At 31.9% G+C, this 12,913-nt stretch overlaps 1 protein-coding gene across 1 annotated transcript; it reads left to right on the top strand.

The window, feature by feature from the left end:
- The first annotated feature begins 1,689 nt into the window (after window positions 1–1,689).
- Window positions 1,690–6,787, top strand: LOC130814332 (THO complex subunit 4B-like). Its single transcript, XM_057680452.1, has 5 exons — window positions 1,690–2,042; window positions 2,136–2,258; window positions 4,380–4,448; window positions 4,533–4,714; window positions 6,307–6,787. Exons 1-5 carry the CDS (start codon window positions 1,851–1,853, stop codon window positions 6,464–6,466), a joined length of 726 nt encoding a protein of 241 aa, XP_057536435.1. The 5' UTR covers window positions 1,690–1,850; the 3' UTR covers window positions 6,467–6,787.
- The last annotated feature ends 6,126 nt before the right edge of the window (window positions 6,788–12,913 follow it).

Below are 12,913 nucleotides of genomic sequence, written 5' to 3'. Positions count from 1 at the left end.
TAACAAAACTTGTTTAAGGGATCACATCGAAGGGTCTGTAGCTCAGTGATAAAGCATTTGACTGCAGATCAAGAGGTTATTGACTTGAACCCGGTTGGGCCTTTTTTTGGAAAAATAATATTTATTCTGCTTTAAAAAATGTCAATAATAATTAACATTTGCGTGATTAATTAAACAATAAGTTTTGTATGTGACCGTGTCATCATGAGACGAGTCCACTTAAAGGTTATAAGTGATTACTTTAAGATAACAAGTGTGTAATGAACCAGTATATCACAGTGAAACCAAGAATTTGTGTTCATTCAAAATAAATTGGATTTGTATTTAAATAAATCTACCTGGTTATATTTGCTAAAAATAAATTAACATTTTGTTTATAATTATTTTCAAATTTTCGTTGTAAATCAACCAATTGATTAAACAATATTTTCTTTAAGCTCTCACATATTTGAGTTAAATGGTGTTATTTCACGGAGACAAAGAGAATAATTATTTTCAGCAATCATATTAAATAGGTTGATTTATTAAAAAAATATTATTTAAGATGCTTTTAAACGGATTAAGCAAAATTTAATTTATCATAGACAATTTTCCTTAAAAAATTAAGCATTATTAGTTGTGGTCGCCTTTTTTCATTGCATCACCATTTCTCTTGACTTTTTGCCTTAGGAATTCATCTTTCTAACATAAGTCTAACATTTCTCTAATATAAACTCTCTCAACTCATTGAATTAGTCATTTAATCTCATTGTATCAAAAAATAATATATGAATGAGATTAAAAGAGAAAATTGTGAGATTAAAATCATGAACTATTATGATCTGACTATTCCCATCATAAAATCTAGGAACGATGACAATTGCACTCATCGGTATTATTGAAAGGACACCATACACCGTCTCTTAAGCCCTACCCATTAAAGCTTAAGGTCCGCTTACTGTATTCTTAATGTCTACTTACTTTATATAAATGCCTACTTGTAATATACTTAATGTCCACCGAAAAAATACTTAAAATGTCTATTTACAATATTCTTAATGCCTACCAAAAAACTTAGCCTACTAGCCTACTTATAATATTTTTAGTGCCTACGTACAATATACTTAATGTCCACTCAGTAAGTACTTACAATATTCTAAACGCCTACTTACAAAAAATTTAATATCTACAGAAAAACTTACTCTATACTTTTCTTTTTTTACCGGGGTGACACTAGTAGGCCCCACCCACAATCCCACAATCCGCTACTACTTAATTGTATGTTAAGTGAGAAAAATGTTTGTTAATAGGACAGTTTGGTTTTTAAGAAAATGATTAATTTTATTTATCACTTCTTTTAACATAGTTTTACAATTAATGCATTAGAATGAAAAAAAATTAAAATTTATGTTTTCCAATTTAAAATATAGTCTTAATGTTTATTTTTTGGATATTACAGTTATTAAAGTATTAAAGTTTACAAGTTTAGGGCTTTAGGCCAAAAACACAGAACTTCGACCACTTTACTTAACATTACGACCACCAAAATGGTCGGAATTCTATGTTTTAGTCTAAGCATGTAAAACTTTGATACTTTAATGGTTGTAACTCGCAAAAAATAAATATTAAAACTGTAGTTCGAAAAATGCTAAATTTTAAATCCGTAAATGTTAAAGTATTCTAAAAAAAATTCCAATTAATCATATCACCTAAAAACTTGCGCAGCTGATTTTCCTTAGTCAATAGGTATTATTAGCATTTCTATCTCTTCATCACTCTCTTTCTTCTCTTCTCCTTTTCCCTCTTCAGAGCAAACCCTAGATCTCTAACTTGTTTTTTCGTTGTTCTCCCTTCTCTCAAATCCTTTAACAATGGAGAGCCATTTAAATATGTCCCTAGACGATCTCATCAAGATGAACAAATCTTCTTCCGGTCGTGGCGGCGGTGGCGGTGGCGGTGGCGGTGGTGGAAGAGGACGAGGTCGTTCCGGCGCTGCTCCTTCTAGAAGATTCGCTAATCGTACTGCTAATCGGTCTACTCCGTATTCTCTTCCTATGTCTAAGGTATTTTATTTAATATTTCTCTCTTGCTTTTCCACTATATTTTTTGTGAAAGAATTTTGATTCATTTTTGTTTTGTTGATGGAAAATTGATAGGCGCCAGAAACGTTTTGGCAGCATGATATGTTTGGTAATCAAGGTGGAGCGTCTTCTCTTGAGACTGGAACTAAGCTTTACATCTCTAATTTGGATTACGGTGTTTCTAATGAAGATATCAAGGTTTGTTTAATTCTTTTTTACTCTTTCATAAGTGTTGATTTGTTCTTCTAAAGTTTGGGTTTTACACCTTGATGAGGTTTATGAAACGCAGGGTTAGGGTTAGGGTTAGCTCTGTATTTTCTGAGGAAGGTGCTTAATTTTGTTCGTAATCCTACCTCCGGTTTTTAATAGTCGATATACTTGTATAGTATACAATATTTATCAAGTAACATTATTATACATTTATTGTGTAAGAAAATACGGTCTTGTTTGATTCGTCTTGTTATGTATTTTCAAAAGATCAAATTTTTATTTATGAGCAATTAAAATAAGTTTCAAAATTGAAAACTGTGAAAATGAGTGTGAGAATTATAGAAAAACTGAGGAAGTATCTGATATTAGATGACTTAGTTGGACTGTTGTTGTTACTTTTAATGTTGAGTTTGTGTGGTAAAAGAAAGGTTTAGCTGCAAGCATCAATTTTTGGTTCCATTTATTAGTTCGTAGGAAATCGCAAAATTGAACTCATGGTTTGTTCTTAAATTTGCTAGTTTTGGATATTTTCAAGTATTAGTTAGTGTTTTTGTATATTGTTTTTCATCTAATAGCTAATTTTGTAAGAGGTTTTGAAATCTAGGGTTTGAGTTTGAGTTTGAGTTTGACAACAATGCCAGATTATAAATCCCAAAATATTGAGATTGCTTACATGAAGCAAAATATTATTTACAATATGTGTCCACATGGATGATTATTTCTTCATTCATTGTTATTTTCTACAATCTCATTTGTAAGTCTAGTTCCTTCATATTCTTTTTTTGCTCCTATTCTCCAACTCATCTTTGGTCGTCCCCACCCTCTTTTTAAGTCACTCTAGTTTCAACTTTCTATCTTCCTTACTTACCAGTTTGCTAATACCTTGTCTTTACGCATAACTAAAGTATCTTAAACAATTTTCAGTCGTCTTTTCTTCAATATATGCAACTCTTAAACCCTTTTTTATATCTTGGTTTGAATTTTATCCCTTAAGGTACGCCCACTCATCCATTGAAGTATTCACATTTTTGTTACTCCTATCTTCTTACTACAACCCTTTCTAAAGCCCTAACATTCTGATCTATTCGATAGAATTTGCCATTTAGCTTTCGAGGTACACCTCGATCACATAATATTCCAATTCTGGCTCTCGATTTTTGTCATCCACACTTTATTCTAGACCAGTATAAATGGTTGGTTGATCAGGTGGGTTTGAGGTCGAGCCATTTTTCAGTCAACTTGATTTCAAGTTTCGTCGTTTTCAGGTCGGATCTAATTTGTCAAGGACTTTTATAATTTTTTTCTTATCATAAATTTTTTCAAATAAAATATATAATGGTTTTTTGTTCTCTTAGATTATATTTCTATATTAAAAAGGATCAACATATTAATTTTAGGGCTACAATAAAAAAATATTTGAACGAAATCTTAAAAATTTGACTATAAATGTAGTGGGTCCCAGTCCAAAATGATGATGTGGAACTGTAAATGCTTACATGAAATTGGGAACGAGTCAGTGGTCGGGTTTGGGTTTCGATTGGGTTTGACATGGTTTGTTGGGTTTGTTTTCGGGTTTTGACCCACTAATTTAGGTCAGATTCCTAGTCGATTTTTGGTCGGGTAAAAGTTTGAATGGTCTACTTAATTGTATGGGTTACATTTTGGTACATGTCCCTACTACTCTTAAATATGGACTCGGGGCATTCGAAGAATCCAATTGGACCTTTTTTTTCTCTTCTAGCTATTAGCTATATAGTGTCTCTATGTTTAAGTATAGTAGTTGTGTTTTACATATAGAAAATGAGGTGGGGGCTTCATTTGTTAATATTGAGAGACACATGTGGCCTTTTTTATTACTTTCTTGTAGGAGTGTATATGCTAATTTTATGTTGTGGAGGAGACTATTTTTGTGAATGGTATCCATTTTTGTTTGATTGGACACATGTTTTGAGATTTCCGGCTACTGGGATTGTTTCTAGCGACTTCTTAAGTCCTGTTAGGCTTCTACTTGCCTTTGTGAGATTTTCTATGCCTTTTGAATATGGATCTTATGATGATGGATTGAATTACGTCAAACTTATGTTTCTGGTAATGAATAATTCATTGCAGGAGCTGTTTTCAGAGGTTGGTGATCTGAAGCGATTTTCTGTGCATTATGATAGAAGCGGAAGATCAAAGGTACTGGGGTTTGTATATCATCCCTTTTCCAAGAAATATGTGTGTCCTGTACAATGGATGTTTAGACTGGGTTATATTTTCCAGGGGACTGCGGAAGTTGTTTATTCGCGGAGGGGAGATGCCCTGGCTGCTGTCAAGAGGTATAACAATGTGGAGCTTGATGGAAAGCCAATGAAAATCGAGATTGTGGGGACAAATGTTGCGTCTGCAGGAGCACTGCCTCCAGCTGCTAACGGAATTGGTCGAAATCCACTTGGTCCAAGAAGGTACAACTCCTTGCAGCTTCATAATGTTTCCCTTGCTATCATGCATTTGATCAAACATGTATGCATGATGTCAAGCACAAATTTTTTTGTTTTGAAATTCTGTCGTTTTTTAGTTTTTATTTGGATTATCTACGTAACATCTCTTAGCTTGAGTCCCTAAATGAACGAGCTGTTGGTGAAGTGTTAAGTGTCACAACATGTCCGTTAATGTACTTTATCTTGGGTTTGTTACGGATTGACTATGGCTAAGGGCGGCTATTCAGTTCGAAACCCTACTTCGACTCCATTCGAGAAAATTGATTTCGAGGAAAAAATGTCAGATTAATCCGATTATATAGTTCGACTTCTTAAATAACCCGACAATTGGACTCGCTTCATCTCCAACTCCAATTCAACATCTATTTTTGACTTTGTCTTAATATATAATTTTCTTGTTTATTTTACACACATGTGTGAAGTATTTCATAAAATTGATCAACATAAAAATGAGTGTTGTTTTTGCATTCATTATTGGTGGTTTAGTTATGTGACCCAAATCATAGAAGACTTTTCATTGAGGCTCCAACATTGTTAAAATTTGATGCGTTTGTTCAAAAGACATTATTGTTGTAAGCTTGCGAGTTGTTTTTAAGTAAAATTTGGGAGAATAATAGTTTATTTGAGTAATTAAGTTGGATCGGTTTGACTGTTTTTCTTTAAGTAGAGTTTGGGCAAATTGTAGTCTCTTAAAAGGAAATTATAGTTATGAGTTTGTATATTGTTAAACAAAGAAACTATAGTTATGAGTTTGCACAAGTTCCAAGTCATATGGTTTTAGATTTTATCTGTAATTATCTCTCAAGAAAGTGGGTGTTCTATCCTAGTTTTTCTTATTTTGTGCCTTTTACTTTTGAGTTTTTATGCCTTGGGATTCACAGAAATGCACAAAAATGAAAGAATTTTTCTCCAAGTAATTTGATACTATGATAGCTTTTATTAAAGAAAAGAAGAGAACAGAAGAAAAAACTTACCTTAAGGTAACAATAAGAATAAACAAAGAGAAACAGAGACCAACCGACATCCCTTTATTCAAAAGTTTACAACTTATATTTGCTAGGGTTTTCACCTCATATTACTTAAGTGGGTTGTATACTGTCTAAGCCCATTCTCTTCAATTCTTTTTTCCCCTAAAAATTGACTAAAGCATTCGTGTGATTACTACTTCTTTTCTCTAATTATTTTAGTCATTTATGTTTTTCTTATCTTATCTTTTCTTCTTTGATTTCTGTTTTTTTCTCCTCTTATTTCTTATCTTTGACTTTCCATTTGAATTCCCTTTTTCTTTATTTCCCCTTTCTAGTTAGTAATTATAGTATAAATGTAAATAATCTATTAAGATTTCCCAAAAAATCTACTGTGGTCTTTTACCTACGTTTCCAAAAATCTAAATTATAATTTCTCATTTCCATTTCCATTTTTCGTATCGAATTGAATTACTTTTCGTGCAACATTGGTCTAATCACCCTGGTAAAGTTTGTTATCAATCGAATTGAGTTGATCAGAAATTTTTTTTGTCTATCTGCTAATTAGTTCTACTTTTGTAATTTGGATAGTGGACAAGGAAGAGGAGGTGCAATGGGACGCCCACGTGGTGGCCGTGGTTTTGGCAGAGGCCGCGGCAGAGGAAGAGATCGGGTTGAGAAGGTGGTATCTGCAGAAGATCTGGATGCCGACTTGGACAAGTACCACTCAGAATCAATGCAGACAAACTAAAACATCTCTATGGTTTTCATTTGTTCGCTTGGGTATGAAACCCCTTGTGCCTGCAACTGTGCCTTTGATGGCGTCAACTGTTTTATTTGTTCCAAATATCTAATTAGGCAAAGGTTTGTAGATGGCAGTAGTTGCTATTTGGTAATGAAGCTTGGCCCTTGTATCCTGCTTCGTTTGATTGGGGGTAAACTTAGCAATTATGAACAGATATGAGTGTATTATTATCCAGATATGTTGCCTTTGTACTTCCATGTGTTATATCTTGGGAAAATCGGATCTTTTTGGCTGTTCAAACACAATGGATAGACGCCCTCGAGATGATGCAGTTGTCCAAGTCCTGGTTTTTTATCTTGGCTTTTTGAGAGACGATGTGCCTGAGGTAGGTCTCTGATACCTCCTCCTGGTTATTTTCAGTTATTTTTGGTGCTTATTAGTAACAATGCAGTTGACTGACTTGGTCTAAATTTTGAAATTATTCTTATTCTTTTGTCTTGCTGAGGAATTGTGATTCTTATTGCTGGACCTCTTGTCATTGCAATTAAATGAATGTTTTATGGAGGATCTTAATCGTTGGTTGAAGTTTTCGACTGGAATTCGCGAGTCATTTGAACCACTTCTCTTGCTAATAGTCAAGATGATGAATGAAACCAGCCCCAGGTGATCATAATTCATATGCCTTCGTTTTCATGGACTTGCCTGGTTTCTGTGTGGTCTGATCAACACTGTTTTACCTTTGCATAGCCAACACTGTTTTACTTCAATTGTTTGTGGTTGATGTCCTTCCGTGGTAATGTTTTTGATGTGCCTGCTTATAAGATATCGAATTCTTTTTACATTTTTGAGTTTGCATTTTCGATCTCCTTTGATTGTTTATGAAATTAAACCACTGAATCACTGTAGGTATTACAATAATGTAGATTCTCGGTTAGCTTGGCTTCATGGCATTGGCACCTTTTATCAATGCACGACTCTAAAGAAACTTCTATTTTGGGGTCATCCGGTTATTTTACAAATTGCTTGTATGTTCCGTTCCAGCCTAGGAAAGTACTATGAATCTGTTAAAGAGATCAACATAGTCTACATTTCGGCCATCCAACTCAGTAACATTCTTTATTTTGTAGTACAGTAAGTTTACAATTTTTAATTGTTTTCATGCCTTACTGACTACTGTCAGTGAATTATCATTTCACTCTGAGAAGGTGAAAAACAGAAAGGGCTTATGACAAATCTTCCCTTATGGCCGATTGCAGAACGAATATTTGAATATCAAACCTAATGTCCATTAGTGTTGTAAAGAACAGGCTCTAATTATATTTTGTCCAAGATAGTAATGAGATGCCGGACATTTAGTAAATTTTATATGGTTAGTTTAAAAGCTGTACTGATACATGGAATACCCGTGGCTCTGGCGAGCTCCGTGTTTGAAAACTTATTATTCTTACGGCCCATTTGGTAGGTGGTCATGGTAATGAGAATGAAAAACTAGTGTAATTTTAGTTGAAAAATCTCTTGGCTACCTAATGGTTATGTTTGTCCGACTTTAATCATCTCATTTTTTGGGAGAGGTGGTATTAGGGATAATGAAAATTTGTAAACAAAAATTTTTTTGTGATTAAAGTTTCATTACCATGGGAATAATATGAAACTTTTAATGAAATTTTACTTATAAATCATTTTCATTATCACCATTTTAATATCACTAATTAAATGGGCCGTTAGGCTTTACACTATGTTTGGATAGAGAGAAATGGAGAAAAAGAAGGAAAGATTTAGAAGGAAGAGTGATCCTTTGTTTGGATAACAAAAAGAAATGGGAAGAATTTAGAGGGAAAATATGGACAAATTTTATTAAGAATAAAATTTCTTTTTAAATGGAAAGACTTAAGAAGGAAAATAATTATTTTTCTTTCTTTATCTTTCCTTTTTCTTCTAAAAAAATAAGGTGCACTGTTCTTTCTTATCTCTCCCCTTCTATTTCTTTCTTATCTCTCCTTACGGTAAATGGTGATTGACTGATGTCTTTCTCTATGCTTTATTATTTGATTTTAATTGATTTTTTCGGTGATGTAGTTGGCTCTTTAAGCTAACTACTCCACTAAAGTTTGTCATTGTGCAATACTCCTATTATTGAGTAATGGCACTTTTAATTTCTGTAAACATCCACCGATTTTACTGTACCTTTGGGTATGTTGAGTCTCTCTTTAAAACTTCATAATCTGTTTCTCAAAAAAAATTCAATTTTGTATTTCAGGTTTTCTATCCTATTCTGTGTCATCATTAATTTGAAACTTGTCTTTGTAATTGCTCTTAAAATGCTCTTTGTATTCTTCTCATTTTGTACAAGTTGCAATTTGAGTGAAACTTAGTGGAAAAAAACATTAACGCGCTGTTTGAATTAATGGATTTGAAAGTAAATAAAAGGACGGGATTTACAGGGGTGGATTTTTCCTTTATTTGGATAACGATTTTGAAGAAAAAAAGTTTAAGAGGAAGAAATTTGAGGAGATTTGAAGGGGTTTAGTCTTTTATTTTTGTAAATAGTTAAATCTTTTCAATTTTAAAAAATTTGTAATGAAAAGAGAATATATACTAATAGAATGGTAAAATGACTTTTATTTTTACCATTTTGCTTTCTAATTTGGATGAAACTATATAATTTTCCTTTTATGATTTTTTAGTATAAAAATTTCATCTTTCTCTTCTTTTCATCTTCCTCCTTCTAAAATAAATAAAGTATCTCTATCCATTTTCTTCTCTTCCTTCTTCACCCTCCCTTTCTTTTCCATCCTAATGCTCTATGCAAACATAGAGTAATAATTTTTTCTTTTTGGATCAATTTTAGTGGAGAGAGAATAGACTAAAAGTGACCTAAAGTAGACAGTTAATGCCTAAACATCTTTTAGGGAAAATTAACAACTTTTCATTTTTTTTTTCCTAAATAAATTTAACTCCTCTCGTTGTTCACAGATTCGGTTTTTCCTTTCGGAAACAAGTTGGAAATACTATGCTAACATAAATTTTGAGTCTATCATATACGTTATGCAAAAGTAAGATGTTTATAGGCAAATCTATATTCTTAGTAGCGGTTGCAAGGTCTAGATCTAATGATGATCATAATTGCATATTTGATAGGAAAATTGGAGTCTTTTCTCTTGTGAAAACAATTAATACTTGAAGATTAAGTGCAAAATTACCCAAAGGAACATCTGAGATCAAACCCATTAAAAGTATCACAAAAGAGGTCATTAAATATAATTTAATCAAATAGTTGATTCTAGCAACAAAGATAAGATGGCTTTTAGATGATAATGACACGATATACATTCAAGATGACAACGCATCTCTACATATGCAATGACGCTGATTTTTTCTACAAGTAAACAAAGATGGATTTTGATTTGAGATTGTATGTTCACCCTACAAAAAGTTCTAATTACAATGTTTCAGATCTTGTGCTTTTTAAAGCAGTTCAAAATTAAAGACCAATAATAATAACCATCAAGAATACAATTGAATTGGTAAAAACGATAAAATTTGTATATGAGATTTTTGAGCCAAGATTGCAATATGTTATGAATGTAATTATAGAAGATGTTAGGATAACAATTACACTTTGCCACATCACACCAACGAAAACCGAGATAGGGAAAACACTTAATTAGTGTCGAAGTATCAATGGATTTACTAAGATAATGAAGCACTGATTTGCATACAATGAAACTAGCATTGCCAGCACCGAGTAATATTAAAGAAGTAATTCATGCAACTCAAAGACACACTATGTAAGTCCCATTATTTTGCTGAAGAAGATGACTTAACTGATGAACAGTTAACTGGTGCAACATGGTTAACACTATAATAGATTTATCAAAGCTAGCTTTCCATTTTGTGTAGTTAGTCTATACAGAAACAATTGTATTATTTGCAAAATTCTCCAAAATGATGCAATATATGTTCTGTTTTTTTGAAACCTATTGGCGAGGAACATATGGTACATCAAAACAGATGCACATGTAAAGAGAGGAAACTCATATAGTAATATGCATGATTTTTTGCTTTAACAAATGCACTTAACATATGACCAAGAATTTGTCGCACATGTAACAAAAATCCGTTGAGTTTCATCATCATAGGGCACACAAAAATCCATCTACACAAAGCCCTCAGGAATGAATTTTGATATCATTATTTGTCATAATAGAACAAATAAGCTTATCAAATGAGTTCTTTTATTATAGGGCACATAAAACCAACATTAAACACATTTCATATGATCAAATATATCAAGGCAACCACAACCGATGCAACTCAATCAAAGGAAAGATATAAGAAAGATTTGACATTGTAAGTACTAAGCTCAACAAGTGAAGGTTTACTCATTTGCCTTTTTAGAACCTTCACCATCATGTTTAATGTGCTTTTCAAAAGTTTTTAGGCTTTTATAACTCTCAACAAGTGAAGGCATTAGAGTTGATACTTAGCAAGTATATTTCAAAAAGTTAAAATTAATGAAAATGAAGCATTTGAGTTATTACTCAAGTGTAAATTTGAGCTAAAATAATGTAATCAATTAGAGATACCTCTAATTTTTACACACTTCAGAAACTCTCTTGTGAAACGGCCTAAACAATGCGACTGGCCCAGACTTGAGAAATTTTTTTTAAAAAAACTATGACTTACCGATTTGAAGACTTAAAAAACAATTTTAAGACTTAAAAACCAATTTCACGACTTAAAAGACCAATTTCAAGTTTATGATACCAATTTTAATGTTTGATTCATCTATTTTAAGGAAAATTCCACATGGTATCATGCAATTTATGCCTTATCTAACTGCCGTAGCACTTTTCATTAAATTCTTGTCAATTTTCGTTTAATTCACCATTTTGACGTTTCTACCCTTATTAAGTGTTGATTGTTGTCTTTATAATTTGCCATAAACTATTTTTATGCTCTCAAATGTTTAATTCACAATTTTGATGTTTAATTCACCGTTTAATTCATCAAATCACTCAATTGTTGTCTTTATAATTTACCCTAGTTATGTACATATGTATTAGTGCTTGAATGCACCTTTTGAACTTTATAATCCTAGTTAAGTAAATTAAGTGAAAATTATGGCTTATGTAATAGTGCTTAAAGCACCTTTTGTTAAAAATGATAACAATTTGAATGATAGCAAAATTTTTACAACATTTGAGAGTGTTGATGAATTAGATGATGAATTAAACATTTGAGAGGATAAAAGCAAATTATAAAGACAACAAACAATACTTAATAAGGGTAGAAATGTCTAAATGGTGAATTAAACGAAAATTGACAAGAATTCAACAGAAAATGCTACAACAGTTAGATAAGGCATAAAGTGAATGCTACCATGTGGAAAAATCTTACAAAAGTGCTACCACTGACATTTCATGAAAGTTTGATGTTACTGTATGGAATTTCCCTTATTTTAAAGTTGAAAAGCCTTACAAATGATCTTTTAAGTCTTACAATTGGTCTTATAAGTTTTAGAATTGACCTTTTAAGACTTAAAATGGTCAAATTTCGTGACTTAAAATGTCAATTTTAAAGCCTTAAAATCAATCTTTTAAGTTTTAAAATATGCCATTTAAATCTTAATGTTGGTAAACAAAAATAATATAACTTTACTAGTCAACACTCGCCTAAAGTTGTTACGCACGCATTTTCTTGATCTTTAGTCCATTATATTTGAGATAATATGTGTCTCACTTGGTCTCACACAAGATTTTGTGTACATAATTTTCTTAATTTTTATTATATTATTATATATATTTGAGACTATATTATTTGGAAGGAAGTAAAAGTAGCGGCAATTAATTCACAATTTTTTTTTGGGACGAAGGGAGTAAGAAATAGTCGCATTTTAATTGGCGCATTTGAAAATACATTAAGGGAACCTCAAAGTCCACAACACTACCATGGGCGACGACAAGTTTTCATCATCCTCCTCTCTTGTCTTTTCTTGTTCTCTTTTGTTAGGGTTCTATTTCCTTAGACCGCGTCTTTTCTTCTTCTCAACACCAATTTTGGAGGGTTCAAAAGGTTCTGATGTTAGCAATCGAAATGTTATTCGCCGATGATTTGGTTCTCATTTTCGTGCCGTTCTAATACAAACGTTTCGAAATGCTGTTTAGTGCAACGTTTAGCATTTCAGGTAACTATGATTTTGACTATCACTGGTTTTTAATAATAACTTACTTATTCTATTTATGCCTTTTATCTAGCTTTATAATTTACTCTTTTAACTATGATAGTATTTCCATTAATGAATGTCTTATTGGTGCTCTTAGCTTTTACTTAATATAAAATATAAAGTGTTTGGATATCTAATTATGTAATTATACAATCTAATAAAAAGACTATAACATTTCATAGAACATTTTCATAGCAATTTTCCATATAGAATAATTCTTACTTTAG

The sequence above is a fragment of the Amaranthus tricolor genome, chromosome 5, assembly GCF_026212465.1.
Source record: "Amaranthus tricolor cultivar Red isolate AtriRed21 chromosome 5, ASM2621246v1, whole genome shotgun sequence".
Classification (NCBI taxonomy): Eukaryota; Viridiplantae; Streptophyta; class Magnoliopsida; order Caryophyllales; family Amaranthaceae; genus Amaranthus; species Amaranthus tricolor.
The sequence above is the reverse complement of the archived record's forward strand: the minus strand, read 5'-3'. Positions and strand labels throughout refer to the sequence as shown.

Coding starts and splice junctions, on each gene's coding strand:
- LOC130814332 (XM_057680452.1), top strand. CDS start 1,851: ATGGAGAGCCATTTAAATATGTCCCTAGACGATCTCATCAAGATGAAC. Junction 2,043..2,135: donor ATTCTCTTCCTATGTCTAAG/GTATTTTATTTA, acceptor GAAAATTGATAG/GCGCCAGAAACGTTTTGGCA. Junction 2,259..4,379: donor TTTCTAATGAAGATATCAAG/GTTTGTTTAATT, acceptor AATTCATTGCAG/GAGCTGTTTTCAGAGGTTGG.